General features: G+C 39.4%; 2 protein-coding genes across 2 annotated transcripts; both read left to right on the top strand.

Annotated features, from left to right (window-relative positions):
* Positions 1 to 11,242: 11,242 nt before the first annotated feature.
* On the top strand, positions 11,243 to 14,879 carry LOC118423798 (gastrula zinc finger protein XlCGF8.2DB-like). Its single transcript, XM_035832034.1, has 2 exons — positions 11,243 to 11,338; positions 12,416 to 14,879. Exon 2 carries the CDS (start codon positions 12,423 to 12,425, stop codon positions 13,269 to 13,271), a length of 849 nt encoding a protein of 282 aa, XP_035687927.1. The 5' UTR covers positions 11,243 to 11,338; positions 12,416 to 12,422; the 3' UTR covers positions 13,272 to 14,879.
* Positions 14,880 to 15,543: 664 nt separating this feature from the next.
* Positions 15,544 to 17,879, top strand: LOC118423757 (kelch repeat and BTB domain-containing protein 2-like). Its single transcript, XM_035831965.1, has 4 exons — positions 15,544 to 15,799; positions 16,198 to 16,337; positions 16,458 to 16,664; positions 16,853 to 17,879. The coding sequence occupies exons 1-4, from the start codon at positions 15,554 to 15,556 to the stop codon at positions 17,694 to 17,696; spliced, it is 1,437 nt and encodes a 478-aa protein (XP_035687858.1). The 5' UTR covers positions 15,544 to 15,553; the 3' UTR covers positions 17,697 to 17,879.

Here is a 17,879-nt window from a genome sequence, read left to right on the forward strand (position 1 = left end):
GGGCAAAGCAAGAAGAGTAGTACAGTAAAACCTGTATTAGCGGTCACCTTTGCATAGCGACCACCTGGCAATTGCTGTCACTTTTTTTCCGCCCCTTGGATTTTTGCCATTAACCTTAGCTTTAAGAAATAGTCTATGGCGGCCACATGTCCAACGTGACGATGGCCACACGATTGCCGGTCCAGTAGATACAGAAACACTGCATGGCGACCATACAACGGTCGCATGTCACCCTGCACCGACTTTAAAATTGTAGTTTGTGAGGATATGGAGTTCCTGACACGGTCATTATGGCTGTATGGAAGGTAGGATTGTCTTGAAAGTTATAGCGCAAGTCTTTGTTGGCGAATTTACCGATATTGCTCATGATAATATCAATCATTTTCGGTAGATTTGACTTTGCCAGGGTCAGTTAAATTTTGAAACGATCTAGACAATGTTATTTGTTGTGAAAGTTTGCTGGGTATTGAAATCATGTGTAAATTATTGCTAGTGGTCAATTGATCAGCATTCTCTCTATAGTGGCCACCAGTCTTTAGTGGCTATATTTCTCCAGTCCCTTGAGTGCCCGCTATAGACAGGTTTGACTGTAGATTGCTACGGCTGATATTTATGTACACTTTTTCAGACATACATTATTTTCGACATTATCTCTTGGTTTTCTAACATCACTTCCACTTTTTGAGCATAGGGAATAATGTAACATGGTCTTGAAGCTTTGTCTTTCCATCGATTCTATGTACTCCCTGCATGCATTCTGTTAATATTATTCCAGCATACGAAAATAGCACGTTTGTTTTAGCATATTAGCATATAAGTATCGTCATTTCATACTTTGGGAGTCCAAATGTGCACAGAAGCTAGCCGCAAGAAGATCCCTTTCTCTACTCGTAAATCATTATTATCATCTTTCTCTTTATCTATCTATCTCTTTATCTATCGATCGATCTATCTATATCTATGTGAGTGTATGTGTGTATATTGTTGCCACCAATGTATCGGCACACAAATTTTCTTCGTAAAACTCTACATTGTGAGTGGTAATTGACAGTGCAGTGGATTCAGACTATCTTGTATAATTTTTTGTTCTGCTCCACACAACGCAAACCACACACTTAGTTCCGTAATGTATTTACGAGTAAAACATTGATACACCAGTTCACTTCCTCACGATTCCGTATCCTCCTACCATTACGTAAGTATATTAGAGACGGAATGGGCACGTGTGCTTTCGCTGATAAAATGAGAATTTAGCCATATGTGGTTTGCTCTTAACAGGATGAAACAACATGATAAGAAATATGTGCTTGCAAGTCTTAACGTGATTGAAGAATCGGTTGTCTTTTTTTTTTTTTTGTACTTTATTACATGTCACAGAAAGCTGTACAATATGTAGCTTATATCATATTTCTAAGAATACATTCTGATTTGAAAATTTTCAGAATGATTTCTGCATCTTGACATAGTGAATTCGGGGATGACACTGTAGACTTATATTTTACAATGGATAGTTTCGCAACTAGCAGCAGTTCATTGATGTACCGAAACTTGTTTGACATATGAGGGTTGTATCCAAAAATAATGTCCTGTACAGTGAGAGATATGGAATAACTAAACAAACTTTCCACATAATCCCATAATGGTTTAACAATTTTACAGTCAAAGAAAAAATGCTCTATATATTCTATAATATCGCAAAAAATACACTTATTATTTTCTACAATTCTCATCTTATGCAACAATATTTTGGTCGGATAAATATTATGCAAGATCTTCCATTGCAAACTAATAAGTTTGGGTTCTTTAGTGGTCAAGAAGGGAGATTTCCATAGTACATGCCAAGAAATGGAACGAAAATCGTACATAGGAAATCGTTTCTCCCAGAAATTCTGTGAGACTGGGACTGCTTGGTATTGCATGATACAGAAATTCTTAAAGAAGATAGAGTCTAGTAAGCGGATGTCTTTACCACAAAGTTTGATACTAGGAGATTCTTCGTTGTCTAATCGAGAAAAACCTTTCCATTGTTTGGGAATTGAATTGATTAAAGCATGATACTGTAGTAATACATGTGCATCATTACCAACAATAGCTTTTACATCATCAAAAGATATAAAGTTACCCTGATCATCCACAATATCATTTACATAAAGAATATGTCGTCTAATCCATTTCTTAAAATAAAGCATGTTGCCCTTGTAACTTATACAAGCATTGTTCCATAACAATTGCCAATTTACTTGATTTACCTCAATATCATTGACATTCTGTACAGGTTTCATTTCATACCAAGTAAGTATGAGTTTACGGTAATAGAGAGGTAAGGGCAACAGTGAATCTTTAGATGACACATGGACTGCCGAGCAGTTATGTCTCAATATACAAAGATCAGGTCCTAACTTCTTAAAATAATACAGTTGTATCTTCTTCCATGTAGGAGTAGGAGTTTCACTACCGGATAACAATTTTTTTATCGATCGTAATAAACAACATTTGTGCATTATTCTTATATCTATCATTTTCAATCCTCCCTTTGAATAGTCTTGAACCATCACATTACGCTTTACTCTATCTCTTTTCCAGATAAATCTGTAAAACATCAAATTAACATCCTTTAAGAAGCTATCCGGTGGTATAAGTGCACCAAAACTGTAAGACAGTTGTGAAGCTACAAGGTTTTTGAGCACTGTTATTTTTCCTATAAGACTAAGGTTGCGTGAAGCCCAAGATGATAAAATATTTTTCATCTTACAGTATTTTTTGCTCCAATTTACTTCTACTTCAGAGGCACAACATGCAGATGAGAAAACAATCCCTAAACATTTTGCTGTGGTGCACCATTTTAGCCCACTAGCTTGTTCAGAGCAGTGTCTCCAAGGGCCTAGCCACATGGCTACTGTTTTTTCTTTATTCAAAACTAGACCAGAAAAAACGGAAAAATGTCTAATAATATCTAAACTTCTATCAATAGAAATTTTGTCACCAAGTATCAGTTCAGTATCATCTGCATATTGAAAAATTCGAGATTCAACATCGGAGTCGCTAAGCCCAGATAATGTAATACCTTTGATTTCGGAAGACTGGCGGACTTTAAGAGCAAAGAGCTCTGTGGCTAGAATAAACAGAAGAGAAGACAGGGGACATCCTTGACGTACACCTCTTCCTAGGTCAAACCATTCAGAGATATGACCACAATGATTGATACAACTACGGGCATTATTAGTGTATACCTTTACCCACTGAACAAAATCTGAACCGAAATTGAACTTTTCAAGAACATTTATAATGAGGTCTTTGGAAATAGTATCAAAGGCTTTGCTGTAATCTAAGAAGAGAATGGCACCTGGAACATTAGAATCTCTAGTAAAGCAAATTATGTCATCTATGGCTCGTATGTTATTCAAAATACTACGTCCCTTGATATATCCAACTTGGTCTGGTCCAACAATGTGAGAAATAATGTTCTGTAATCTATTTGCTAATATCTTTGCACCTATTTTGTAATCCGTATTTGTGATTGAGATAGGTCGCCAGTTAGACAGCTGGTCTCTACTTAAATCTTGGTGTTCACCCCCTTTAAAGAGTAAGGATATAACCCCTTTACGTTGAGTGGAAGAAAGCTGGTTCTTCGTGTAGCCCTCATTTAGTGAGTTCAAAACCATAGATCCTATTCTGCTCCAAAAGACTTTATAAAAGTCAGTAGTAAGGCCATCTAGGCCGGGACTGCAATTTGTCATGTTACGTAGAGCAGATGTACATTCCGTCATAGTAAACAACCCTTCACAAGATTTACTTTGCATGTCAGACAACGTCGGAAAATTTACGTCTGTAATAAAGTCATCAAAGCTTTCTATGTCGAAATCGTCGTTTTTACTGTATAGTTTTCTATAGTAATCAACTTGTTGTTCCAATAATTTATTTTGATCTGTTATTATGTGACCGTCAGGTGTTCTGAGGCTTGTAATAACATTGTGTATGGCACGTGACTTCTCAAGTCGAAGAAAGTAGGCTGTGTTTTTTTCTCCTTCCTCAATCCATTTAACTTTTGAGCGGATTTGTGCACCATGCGCCTCGTGAAGGGCTAATGCTTCAAACTCAGCTTTTGTGTTGTGCACCTGTTGCTGTAATGTTAAATTCTTTGGATCGGAAGCTAATTGTTTTTCCAGCCGTTCTAATTTTTCATCAATTATGTTGTGTTTGGATCGTTTTTCAAGAGCCTTTTGTTTCCCGTAACTAATTGAGAAAGTTTTTATCTTACTCTTACAGATGTCCCATATTAACTGTTTATCTTCGATCACAGAGTCACTAAGGCCTTCTTGGATGTTTCCTATGATTTCATTAACACGATCAACAAACACCTTATCTTTTAGAAATGAATTATTGAATTTCCAATATGAAGGTCCTTTGTCAAACTGTGTTACAGACATATCCAATACAACAGCTCTATGATCACTGCAGGGGAAAGAGATGATTTCACATGCAGTAGTTTTATCAAACAAAAAGTCATTAATCAGGAGATAATCTAGTCTCCTGGCTGTAAAAGGGTTTCTCTTAGACCATGTGTAATCCTTGTCTTCACTATGGAAGACTCTCCAGATGTCAAGTAGTTCAAGGTTGTCTGTTAAATTATTAAAACATTTAACCTCTGCTTTATCATGCTCTTTCCCTGCTACATTGTCGAGATCACGATTGAGTACTGTATTGAAATCACCAGCTAACATAAAATATTCACCGTCACAACAATGTTCTTGCAGTTGAGTTAGAACCTGTTTGTAGAACAGTTTCTTACTCACTACATTGTTAGGAGCATATACATTGAAACAAACAAATTTCTCACCATGGTGTATGAATTTTATACCAATGACCCTCTCAGATATATCTATAAATTCCACATTTTTAATGTTGGAACCTTTAGATATCAAAATAACTTGTCCTTTGCTATGACAGGTACCAGGGTGTGCGTAAAGCATCCCTCCCCATTCTGTCTTCCATGTCTCTATATCAGCACTGCTGATGTAAGTTTCTTGCATAAAAGCAATGTCTATCTTCTTATCTTTAAGGTATTGAAAAACAGTTCGCCGTACCGTTCGTTTCCTTAAGCCTCGCGTGTTGATGGTGAGTAGTCGAACCATGGGTGTTGATGGAAGATAGACCTAAGTCCTACCCATTGTCTTTGTTTCTCCTCTGATCGTTGTGGCGACCGTCGTCTTTGTACAGTTTGTCCGGCTTCGACTTGTCAAGCGGAGTCAGAACATTCTTTCTCTTCCTAGTTGACCTTGATGTCCCAGGTTGACGCCGTTGACCTTGATCTCTAGTGTCCTCAGTGCTGGTGGGCGCTGGGCGCGTTGAACGTGTAAGTCTTCTCTGATTGGTTCCACTAGAGAGACCGGCTTGTTCCTGATGTGGGGGGTTTGCAATTGACTCTGTCTCACACCGAGTGTTCTCTGCGCCATCACTGTCCCCTGTAACTAGACTCTCGGCTGTCTCATCGGGATCACCAGAAGCCCAGTCTGTCCAGTCTTGATCTTCTCCACTATTTTTGTTATTAACGACTGCTCTCGAAGCACTAGTCGATCGAGAGTTGGACGCCTCCCGGGCAGCTCTGAGTCCTTGCTGAACTTTCTGCTCAACATCTCTTCTTTCTCTTGATGGATTACTTCTTTCGGCCCTGCACCACTTTTTTGTGTGACCTTTTTTTCCGCAGTTGTGGCAAGTGATGCGATGAGGGCATTCGTGGAATGCATGGTCCTCTGACTTGCAAGATTTGCAGTTGATATGCTGGCCATCGTGGAAAACTGTCACTTCAATGTCAATCAGAGAACCTGTATCCGTAGGGTCAGGTATGCTGTAGGTACCGTACCGCTGGAATGGGTTGGTGATCTTCGACGCATAACAGAATCTGTGGCCCGAGTACAGGTGCTGAAAGGGGGAGTCCGCATTCCTGTTCTTCTTCTGATGTCTCAGGACTTCTGTCGTCCTTTCAGCTCTCGAGTCCACCCATTGTGCAACCTCATCATCCGATACACTATGCGGAATACCATGGATAGAAATCCTGATTTCGGTTTTCCTTAAACCCGTTTTCTGGAAATCCAGGATTCCGTAGGATTTTGAACCGACAACCACTCGACCTACGCTGATTGCTTTCGCCTTAGCATCCAGGCATGTAAAATTAATTACCCAGGTGCGCTTCTGGCTCAGGTACTGTGCGCCTAGGATTTCTTCTGGTTTTATGGAATCATCCAGCTCAGTCTGAACAGTATTGTACAGTGCTTCAACTATATCAAATTCAGACAACTTGGGCATACCGACCGCGTCGATTTTGATCCAAAGATTGGTGTCTTGGAGCCTTGAAATGTCGTCACGTGCCGCCATCTTTCCTGTCGGAGTAGCCCTCCCACTGGTCTTCAAAAGACGGGCACAAAGTCTTCCAAAGATTGAAAGAAAGTAATTCCAAGGCAGCGACGAAAGTCAGCACACACTTATGTATCACTACTGACTCAAAAAGAACGGTTAGCACCGCTCGAGAGCTTCCAGAACGCGAATTCTGGAGAGCTCACACAAAACACGTCAGATGACAACACCTGACCTTTGACCTCTCCCTAAATCGAATCGGTTGTCTTATTTACAGATAAATGACGTAAGTGGGTCAAGACGTGTCAATTACTTTGTGTATCCCTATCGCTAATAAGACATTATCTTTTTTTCACTCGTCTCATTCAACTGCGATTATTTAATAGATTTCAATTATGCAACTTCCAGCGTCATGATATGGAATCCAAATGACCTGGAATTTAGTATAGGGCCTAGTTATCACATATAATATGGAATAATGAATAATATGTGGAAGAGTACGGGAATGTTGGGAATGGTTCCAATCTTGTACAGAGGTAAAAAAAAATCTATTTTTGTATAGGTGTATTTTGGATGGTCTATTATTGTGAAAGGTTTACATAGAAGGCCATAGCCCACTAAAACAGTCTCCTAGTCATTTATATAAGAGAGAGAGAGAGACAGAGTGAAAAAGAGAGAGAAAGAAATAGTTTATTTCTTTTACATCTAAGTCGCGGCCCGAGAGCCGAATTAGTAGGCTTGTTTACACTGCAATTCTGCACATTGTTACTAACTATATTGTAACATAAACAATACAAATTAGACGTATATTGCCAATAATACAAGGAATAAACAATATAAATACGAGGAGTACCGGTGCAATGTCTAAAATACAAATTGAAAAAAACTTTAAAACTGCAAAATTTAGAAGTCTGATTATGATAAATGTAATTAATTTGTTTTGCAAACTTTGCTGAAAACTGATTGTCCAATCTGGTATCATAGAGTCTACGGGTCATTTAATGAACTGATCATTGTTGCTATTGCACTGGTTAGGCTTAGGTCACATTTCCAAACCGGGGCCCGGCCGGGCTGTTTGTGGAAACGAAACATAGAAAATGTATACGTAAAAATATACACAAATAATGCCCACGACTATTCTCTTTACGTTCTGTGTATTTCTACGTTTTTGCTGGTGCGTAGCACCAGCTTTAATAGAGACAGCAGAAGCGGGTCTTTGGATGCATGGATAGATGGATGCATGGTTCGGTGAGCACAAATAGTCCGTAGATTGAAAAAAAGTATCAGAAAACAGATAACTAATGCCATAGAATGCCAAAATAAATCTAAAGTCAAAGAATAAGATGTGAAAGTACAAAAAGAAAAAAATCTATTGTTGGTAGGAGGAAGTACCAGTACAGAAAATTAAGGTATAGGTCCCGTTCAGGTCCAGAGAATCATTTCCAGGTCCGGACCTGAACCTGGACCTGATTGTCTTCGCTCTTGTGTCTTCTTGGCCCCTGGTAAGACCCCAAATGCCTGCCAACATAGTGTGTCCATTTTGTAATTGGCGAAACCTGTTCCTCTAATATTTTTTTTTCAGGTCTGTTTTTTTTTCGAATTGGTCCAAGAAGAAAAAAAAATGTTTTGCACCCGTATGATGTACTGGACCCTACACCTAACTGTTGGTATACCATACTATGTGTTTTTAGTCCTATGTTCAACCTTCCTGGCCACTTTGCTTTCATACTGAAAGAAACTTTTTTTTTGCCAAACTTTTTTTTTTTATTCGCTCGCTCGCATCAGTTTTGGAGTTCCCAGAGCATGTCATCCATATAATCAAATCAACATGGCCTTAGACAAATCTCATGTAGTGTTTTTTAATAGAAGACAGACCAATTCAGTAATTCGATGTTTAAAAACTCTTTTTTCGTGTGATTTTGTTTAACATCCAGGCTTTTTCCAAAATACGCACCGGCCAGCTTTTTTCAGAAGCTTTCTTGTTTATATAATGCTTTTCGTTCTCGACAGCTGCTCGACTAGGCCCAGTTTGGAAATGTGACGTAAGCCTTAGTTACCGATTAGTCCCAGTAGGCTGTTGTCAGCGTGCATTGTTGCGGAGTTGCCTCCCATGTTGTTGTCCACGGTTTGGGGGCAGCCACACAGAGGTGACCTTTCAACTCTCACAGCAAAGTCAGTGCGTAGTCTTCGTCTACGGGTTGAAAGGCGAGCAAGTTCTAGATGTTGGAGAGCTACGCTGTACGAGGTGAACTGTCGTCCCAACATCATCCTGAAGGCCCTTCTCTGCACCCGCTCTTAGGCGGCCGACTGCCTCTGGGTCAGCGCCGAGGCCCAGCATGGTGCAGCGTACCCACCCCCTAGTGGTTACATATTAGGCCACAGCAAGTAAATTTTATGGATGACATCCTCTGCAGACTGCAAAAATAATGAGATAGGGCGAAAAAAAAACAAGATGGTTAAAAAAAATAAGACGGCTAAATTTTCAAAATAGACACCATAAACGTCGTAACAAGAGTTTAAGTGACAAAACATGGTAGCACTGACAACAAATCATTCATTCCTGTCTTCAAGAAGTGAACTTGTGTTGTTAAAGTGACACTATTGTGGTAGACTGGTATTACTTACCAAGTTGCCAACTACACTCGTGACTTCCATAGTGGTGCCACTTTTACAGCTATTCAGCTGGTTTCGCTTCTATAACTACAGACATCATAGGCTACCTCGCTAGTGTGACTTCTACAAGTACAATCATTAGGCTAAAACACAACATACTGTCCCATTTTGGTACTTTTTTGTCATGTTGATCATGTACAAGGAAGAAAAAAATTCTTGTCATCCATAAAATTTACTTGTTGTGGCTTAATATGTAACCACTAGGGGGTGGGATGGGGGGGGGGGGGGGGGGAGGTGGTACCGGTACAGAATATTCAGTTCCAGGTCGTTCAGGTCCAGGTCCGGACCTCGACCTGGACCTGATTCTGTATGTGGGAACTTGTAAAAGGGCGATAGTCAAAACAATGATCCATTTCGCTACAAGGTAAGCTGTTATGTGAAGTATTCGACTCCCACTGGTGTTTCATAATCTAACTGCCTTCGTACGATAGACTGTAAAACTTGATAGAAATGACTATACATTCTATGCTACTTCGGTCTTGTTATTTTCCTCGACCGGTAAGCCCCATAACGTGTGAATCCCTGATCATATAATCTGTTCATTTTCCAATAGGTCCAACATCCTGTCACCGAATTTTGTCAGGTCCGCTTTTTCTGGACCGGTCCAATAAGAAAAATCGGTTTTGTACCGGTACACCGTATCGGTACATAGCCCCAGTAACCACAGTATAGAAAACGTGTAAGAAAAAGGCTGCCAAATGTCACCTGCCTAAGGTTTAGTCGATGAAAAATTGTAGTCTGACTTCTTCATTGTCCACCTATAGAGCACATCAGCCGACACTCAACAGAGACGGGGGCCGATATCGTCTGCCAGGCATTTGTGATTCGTTACTCGAATCACGTGTCTCTAAGTCACGTGATCAGAGTAACTGAATCGTCACTCCTGAAGAAGGTCGACGGAAGTGCGACTGAAAATTCGAGGTGAGAATAATTTGTGTTGTATGACAGTTGAAAAATTTCAATATAAAAATCTGTTACCTCCTATAACTGAACAACGTAGAATTCACCGTCTGTCTATTCTTACGAAAATATAAGCAGATTTCTATTTTAAGGTAGTTAACTCATCTCTTCACACCACCATTTTGTCGCCCACATGATTATTTAAAAAAAAAGAATGATTTGAAGTACAATAACATCAGCAGTTAGTTGTAATAAATACTTATAATTGTAGAACCGAAAAATGTATCTGGGAATTTCTAACGATATGTAGCAAACTGTCATTAACGTTACGACTGGTTTTGAAACAAAAATGTACAGTAGTATATCAAAATAATGATTTTATGTAACCTAGAGCATAATACAGACATCCAGTAGGCATTTGTCTGTAAATATGCATTATCCATACTTATTTCTTATTTCATACTTATTTTTTTTGTATAATTTGTATACTTCCTTGTTATTTCTGGCAACGTTAACTTTCAATTTATACTCATATCCATTTATTATTTCCTAAGTTACGTTTAATTATTTTGAGTAATATATTTTCCATTCCATTGTGTCCGATAATTATTATTCATACTTATCTAGGTTAGGTTGAATTGAATTGAGATAATATAGGAAGGCCTTCTTATAAGCTCTATGCTTTTGGCCTACCTTGCACTATTCATGTATAAGAATTCACTCATCTGTACTTTTTATTTGTTTTAAAGTGCGAACAAATGAACAAATAAAAAAAAAATACTGTGGTACGGAATAAGACAGGCATGTACGAAGAGTAATTTACATATCCTATTCCAATATTTTAGAATTAACCATGATCTCAAAGTTGCGAGCGTGCATATGCTGTGGTGATGTGGTCAGTAATCGCCTTGTGCGGCCATAGGTTTCTAACCTTTAACTCATTGCCAAACGCAGAAAAAAGGAATTGGTTAAAAGGAAGAATGAATAAATCTACGAATGGATATATCGATGAATGAATAAATCAATGAATGAGCAAATGAACGAATACATAAGAAAGAAAGAATAAGAAAGGTAATAACTATAAAAAAGAAGGAAGAAAAGAAAGAGAAACAAGATAACGAAATGGAAAGAAAAGTAAAAGAAAAAAAGGAAAAAGACAGACGAAAATCCAAAAAGGCAGTCACACCATGGTTCTGAGGACAAATTTCTATCATGTAATCTGCCTATTATATACAGATAGAAATATTGGGTACCTCACCAATAGTGTAGGCGGAACGTACTGAACAATAATGGGTAAGCAGGAGTCGAATGACCTTTCACCCTACAGTGTCCGTCATTTTTGACCGCCTGCTGCTGCTCCAGACAGACGCTTGCAGGAGGATTGTGCGAAGGTAATAATCAACACCGGAAGCAGGTAAGAACAAGATATACATACAACATGACTGCATTATTATGAAGTATAGGGGTTAGAGGTCATTTGTATGGTATGCGGGCGACATTAGGCAGAAATGTAAGACTTTTCGGGGTGACGAAAATAGTGGTGGTGGGGAGGGGGGCATTTTTACCTTCATGGAATTCCGGAAACAAAGGGGAAAAAAAAAACAGTCCTCCATTTCTTCTACTTACCATTGTCCTTTTTTTCGAAACAAATAATGAACTGGTCAGACCGCTATCATCATGGTTACAGGAGGTGTAGCAAGCATCCTGTAATGTACGGTTACATGTAGCAAGTATCAGGAGAAAGCTCGAGGGGCTAGATTATGACTGTGTTTGTGTAAGACCAAACAGATCTTGTCTACCCGACAGGCGACCGATAAGTGTACTGAAGATGCCGCTGGGGTCATTGAGGTCGTTGGGAGAGTCTACTGTAAAATGGGTGGCGCTTTCATGACGGGTGATTTGTTATGAGCTGTAGCTAATCACAAAAGGCCTGGAGCTAAAATGACCGAACTGTACTTTTTTTGCGCAAGAAAAGGAAAAACAAAATACTACTTTTGGAAATGAATTGGTATCATCTTTATGGCTGCAATTACACCAGATATTATTATTATTATCACTTCCTGTCACTTAAGGTGAAGGTAACTAGTATATCGGAAACAAATGCATTTTAAGAAAATAAAACAAAACCTAATTGTAAATAGCTTGTTAGGCTTGATAATATAAAGGTTAACATTATTTGTTTGCTTGAAACTAGTTTAAATGGGGCTATTTCTTCTTTTCTTATATTTTCTATTGCACTAGGTTCAACATATTTCCTCTTTTCTTTTATTTTCTATTGCATTAGGTTCAACATATTTCTTCTTTTCTGATATTTTCTATTGCATTAGGCTCAACATATTTCTTCTTTTCTTATATTTTCTATTGTCAACATATTTCTTCTTTTCTGATATTTTCTATTCCATTAGGTTCAACATATTTCTTCTTTTCTGATATTTTCTATTCCATTAGGTTCAACATATTTCTTCTTTTCTGATATTTTCTATTCCATTAGGTTCAACATGGCAGAGGCAGGTAAATGGTCTCTTACTGCTGCTTCCAAGAACCTCGGTGATGGGTCTCCTACAGGATTTCTAGGTGACCGGAATGAAAGTAAAACCAAAGACCAGCCAACAGTGAGCACAACCATAGCGGTCAGTCAACCGAAACCAAACACTGATGAGAAACCCTACATGTGTGGGGAGTGTGGATACACGGCAGCATGTCAGTCTCACGTATCCCAACATATGAGAACACACACAGGAGAAAAACCATTCAAGTGTGACCAGTGTGACTATTCTGCTGCACGAAAATACAGTTTGAAACAGCATCTAGCCAAACACACAGGTAATAAACCCTACATGTGTGGGGAGTGTGGGTATAGAGCAACTCAAAAGTGTCACTTATCCAAACATATGAGAACTCATACCGGCGACAAACCATTCAAGTGTGACCAGTGTGACCATTCTTCTGCACATAAGTCCAACTTGAACCAACATTTAGCCATGCACACTGGCTATAAGCCCTACATGTGTGGGGAGTGTGGGTACAGGACAGCTCTGAAATCTGATTTATCCAAACATATGAGAACTCATACTGGTGAAAAACCATTCAAGTGTGACCAGTGTGACTATTCTGCTGCACATAAGTCCAACTTGAACCAACATCTAGCCATGCACACTGGTGATAAGCCCTACATGTGTGGGGAGTGTGGGTACCGGACAACTCAGAAGTCTCATTTAGTGGAACATATGAGGACTCATACAGCTGAAAAACCCTACAAGTGTGATCATTGTGACTTTTCTACTGCACATAAGTCCAACTTGAACCGACATTTAGCCATACACACCGGTGAGAAGCCATACATGTAGGGAGTGCTGGTACAGGACATCTTACAAGTCTCACTTATCCCAACACATGAGAACTCATACTGGTGAAAACCCCGACAAATCTGGGCAATTCGGCTATTCTGCTGCACTGAGATCTACATTGGACAACCCTGGTAAAACACACCTGTAAAAACACTACAAGTGTGATTTCGGGACATATAAAAAGACTCCCTTATCCGAACTGGTAGCTTACCAGTTTTTATGTTATCTAGCTATAGTAAAAAACAAATGTACAACAGAGGTCATCTACTTGTAGCAAATATATCATGTTGTGTATGCATTATGCAACAGTCATGTAAGAAGAACACTTAACGTGTCCTATTCCAATATTGAGAATAAGCCTCCTTACAGTTACGACCTTACATATGCTGTAATGATGTCACGTATTTTTAAAGTTCTGTATCCTTTTCTTCTTTCTATTGAGGCGAGTGCATATGGCGGGAGTGGGTAAAAGTGCCCGCGTCTACTTTGACGTCCTATAGCTCCCAAACAGCTGGTGCTAGAACAACCAAACTTGGTGACTTTAGCTGGCAACAATTTACAAAAAACAGCGTTAGTTTATGATTTTTTGTGTTTCCATGGCAACGGGTTTCTAAAAGGCAAATTTTACAAAAATCACTAATTTTGGTTTAAACAATGGGAGTTTTAGATTTTCTTGCTAAACTATACTTCTTTTTATATATCTTTCATATTTTAGTGTGACATTTATAATTAGATATTCACAGATTATGCTAATGCGATGACGTAATCGGTAAAAGTCCAAGATGGCCGACAATATCATGATGAAAAATATAACCAGCTTATTTTCACTCGGATTTCATCACTACTTGTTATTTTCTTACAGAAAACATTCATGTGAACGTTTTAAATCCATCTTCAAGGCATTTTAGAATTATATGTTGAAAAGATGTATCTTAAGACATTTAAAGTTGATAATCCAAGATGGCGGATAGCTAAAAACAGAGGACGTCATTTTATAACGTCATATTTGACGTCGTTGCGTCGGCTTTTGACAGAAGAAGTCTTATAAGACCTAAATATTGATACAAAACCTTTATTGTTAACTTTTGGTTTGAAATATTTAGGTATTATGAGAATTCCGCGTTTCAGACAAAAATTCATAACGTCATAATTACGTCATATTACGTCATAATGATAGAAAAATAAAATAAAGGTACAGACAGGCATAGTCTTAGCTTAAATGAAGCTATCAACAAGCCCAACATCTTATCAATGCATAGCGATAACGTGAGAAGAATTAGTATACTCTGTCAGCCAGACCGGTGCTACCTTACTAAAAGATTGCAAAAACTCCTTGTGATCAATACCGAACTGAAACACAACTTAACGGCAGGAAAAAATCAACAGATCATTACTGTCTGATCATTACAAATATTGTTACTGGTTATCTGTATGTATAAAAAAAGATAATCCTTCCATCGAAAGGAATGGTGATTGCATCCTTACCGCTTCGTTATTTGGGTAATCAGTGCGTGTCTACCTACCCTTTGACCCTGGGGTCATGCCATCATCATCAACATGGCTGCCGCAGACCAAGAACCCCACGTCAGCGCAGTTCGTCCTCGTTCCTACCAAAACGAGAGCTATCTACACGGGTTTCTTGGAACTGTGGGTGACCTACAGACGGCTGGGGTACTGCAGGATGTCGTCCTTGAAGTCGAGGACCGGCGGTTTCCCTGCCATCGGCTTGTTCTGTCCGCGGCCAGCCCCTACTTCAGGGCCATGTTTACAAGTGACATGGCGGAAAGTCGTCAGAAGACGGTTGTTTTACAGGTAGGGTTGGCGTGACGTGCCTGTAGAATAGAGCGAATGACGAATATTTCAAAGATGCTACGTATCATAGAGAGCATGTAAAACAGGTGTGATTAGTTGTTCCCGCACTATGCCCCCTCCCCACTTACGTCTTTGGCGTTAGGGGTTAAATGTCAACTTCGTGAGCCACATATTATCATTGTGCCTCTATTTTTAGCTATAAGAAATATTTTACAGTGATTAGAAACATATAACTATATGAACAATAGCAAATTGATATGATTCAATAGCAAATTGGCATGGAAATTTTAACTTTTTTTAAAGAAATAAAGACAGTTGTGATATATATTTACCCTGTATATAACATTACATGAATGAATCATGATATTAATAACATTACATGAATGAATCATGATATTAATAGTAATAATATGTAATGTGGTAAATGTTTTTGTTAACGTTATATTGTTTAACAGGGTTTGGATGCAGGCATGTTTGGGGAGATCCTGACTTACATCTACTCTGGAACCCTCCATGTGTCCCTGGACAAAGTGCAGCCCCTGTACCAGGCAGCCGACCTCCTCCAACTGGACTATGTGAGAGACACCTGCAGCGGCTACATGGCCATGAATGTGAATCACTCCAACTGTGTGGACCTATACAAGTTTGCTGATGTTTTCTCTGTGGACAGTGTTCTCAAATGTTGTCTGCAGTGGATCGATAGAAATTTTGCTGAGGTGGGTCTGATCATGATGTTTTGATATTAGTTTACTTCCTGACTTTCTAGTCCCACTGTTCTCCGTCCCATGCAAGAGTGACCACAAAGTGTCATGAATTCTAGAAAAATAACTTTTTCTTTTAGGAAGATAATGCCAAACATTTATTATGTATTATTTAACAGATATTGTGTAAATTACAGTTCTTTGCATTTCTTGTAAGTAGAGAGACTATCACATTAAATGATGTTATCTACAAATTTAGATTTAGATTATTAACCTCCATAGTTGTCCTATTAATGATATAAAGGAATGGCATCCACTATTCATTGGAAATTGTTAATTTTCAATATGCCTTTGCCAAAAGAAGGCTGTTTTCCACACTACCTTTCATGTGCATGTACTCTACATCTGAACAGGTTGCCTCCAGTGAGACGTTTTGCAGCCTGAGTGTGAATCAGCTGACTGAAATCATCAGCCACGATGAGCTGGATGTTAAAGAGGAGACAACAGTGTGGGAGGCTGTGGTGAGATGGGTACAACACTGTAGGGAGGACAGGTGGGTATGACTATGAATGTTCTGCAACTAAATAGTGTGGTTTTAGCAATAAGCATAGAAATAAAAGATGCTGCATTACAAAGAAATCAGTTGAATCAACCCCTGCCCTCTACCCTACAGACTGCATCAGCTACCCAGCATCCTCCCTCACATCCGCTACAACCTGCTGACCTCAGATGACACGGCAGCCATCATGGAACACCCCCTAGTCAGGGAGGAACCTGGGAGTTCTGAGGTCATCAGGAATGTGGTGCAGAGAGGTGCCTCCAACATGAAGCCAAGATTTGGGACGGGTGCAGAGGAAATGGCCCTTTTCTTTGAAACCAGGTCTGAACCTAGCTAACTGAAGCATTATATGGAGGATATACTCGGGTATTTCTTATTGCATTTGTGGACCAATCTGGTAACTGGTAACGTACGATGTTGGTTGTGAGTGACCTCAATCTTATTTATTCCCCATATAAGAATGAAGCTAGATTTGTGCATTAAGTAAAGCAAGTTTCTGTCTTTTCCAGTCCCAACAACATGCAGGGGATAAATCCAAGATTAGGGAAGTTCTTCCGCTGCAGTTTCTCTGAAATCCCTCCTATCGTCAGTGCTACGGTCACCAGTGACAACGACATCTACGTCCTGGCTGAGGAATCAGAGGTTCAGATGTCCCTCCTGTTCTATAATCAAATGAAGGCTGTCTGGGAACGTAAGTCGTTAGTTAAAAAGCTTCCAAGGCCACCAACAGACGAGCATCTTTTGGCTGTTGATGGAAATCTTTATTACCTTGCTTGTCATTGGAACCATCCGTTACAATCACAGACCATTACACTGATGAAGCATGACTGGAACACAAAGGAATGGCATGACTGTTCCCCGCTGAAAGATGACATTTCTCGCATGGAACCATCAGTGTCAAATGGTTGCCTCTATTTGTTAAGCACAGAAGAACTGCACTGTTACAGCCCAAAGAAGGACTGCTGGTTCATGGCAGCCTCACCAACTTTTCTTATCGATGAGTTCTGGACCAGTATTGCCCTGGGTACTGAGATCTTCTGCTCGGACATAGACTTTACTTCTGTGTCAGTGTACGATACCGAGGCAGACAGGTGGCAGCAGCTTCCAGTTTGGGAAAATCCAGAAGCGGAGAATAGAGATTATAGTACGTATTTCTTTGTACTTGAGAACCAGCTGCATGTGTATCTAGATACGGAAGAGCTGGAATATCGGCAAGTACATCTGTATGACAGGTGTGAGGGTGTTTGGAGAGAAATAGATGTCACCCTGGCTGATGACTTGGTATGGACATGTACCCCTATTGTTGCACGTGTCTACCTGCCAGGTGTGCAGGACAGGTGTGCTAACACATAGAATACTACAGATGCAGGGGGCACACGTGTTTGATTATTTATTACCAGTGCTTCTGTTGGCTTTTGCTGCAAAGCAATAATTATATTAGCCCTTACTTTTGCAGCCAACAAGTGAACCCTTGTTCCTTAGGCCATGTTGATTTGATTATATGAATGACATCCGCGCTCGCTTTTCGGCCGTTTC

The sequence above is a fragment of the Branchiostoma floridae genome, chromosome 10 (assembly GCF_000003815.2).
Source record: "Branchiostoma floridae strain S238N-H82 chromosome 10, Bfl_VNyyK, whole genome shotgun sequence".
Classification (NCBI taxonomy): Eukaryota; Metazoa; Chordata; class Leptocardii; order Amphioxiformes; family Branchiostomatidae; genus Branchiostoma; species Branchiostoma floridae.

Excerpts from the sequence above, each read along its gene's own strand:
- LOC118423798 (XM_035832034.1), top strand. The coding sequence starts at position 12,423 with ATGGCAGAGGCAGGTAAATGGTCTCTTACTGCTGCTTCCAAGAACCTC.
- LOC118423757 (XM_035831965.1), top strand. The coding sequence starts at position 15,554 with ATGTTTGGGGAGATCCTGACTTACATCTACTCTGGAACCCTCCATGTG. Across the intron at positions 15,800-16,197 it reads TCGATAGAAATTTTGCTGAG|GTTGCCTCCAGTGAGACGTT; the intron begins GTGGGTCTGATC and ends ACATCTGAACAG. Across the intron at positions 16,338-16,457 it reads CAACACTGTAGGGAGGACAG|ACTGCATCAGCTACCCAGCA; the intron begins GTGGGTATGACT and ends TCTACCCTACAG.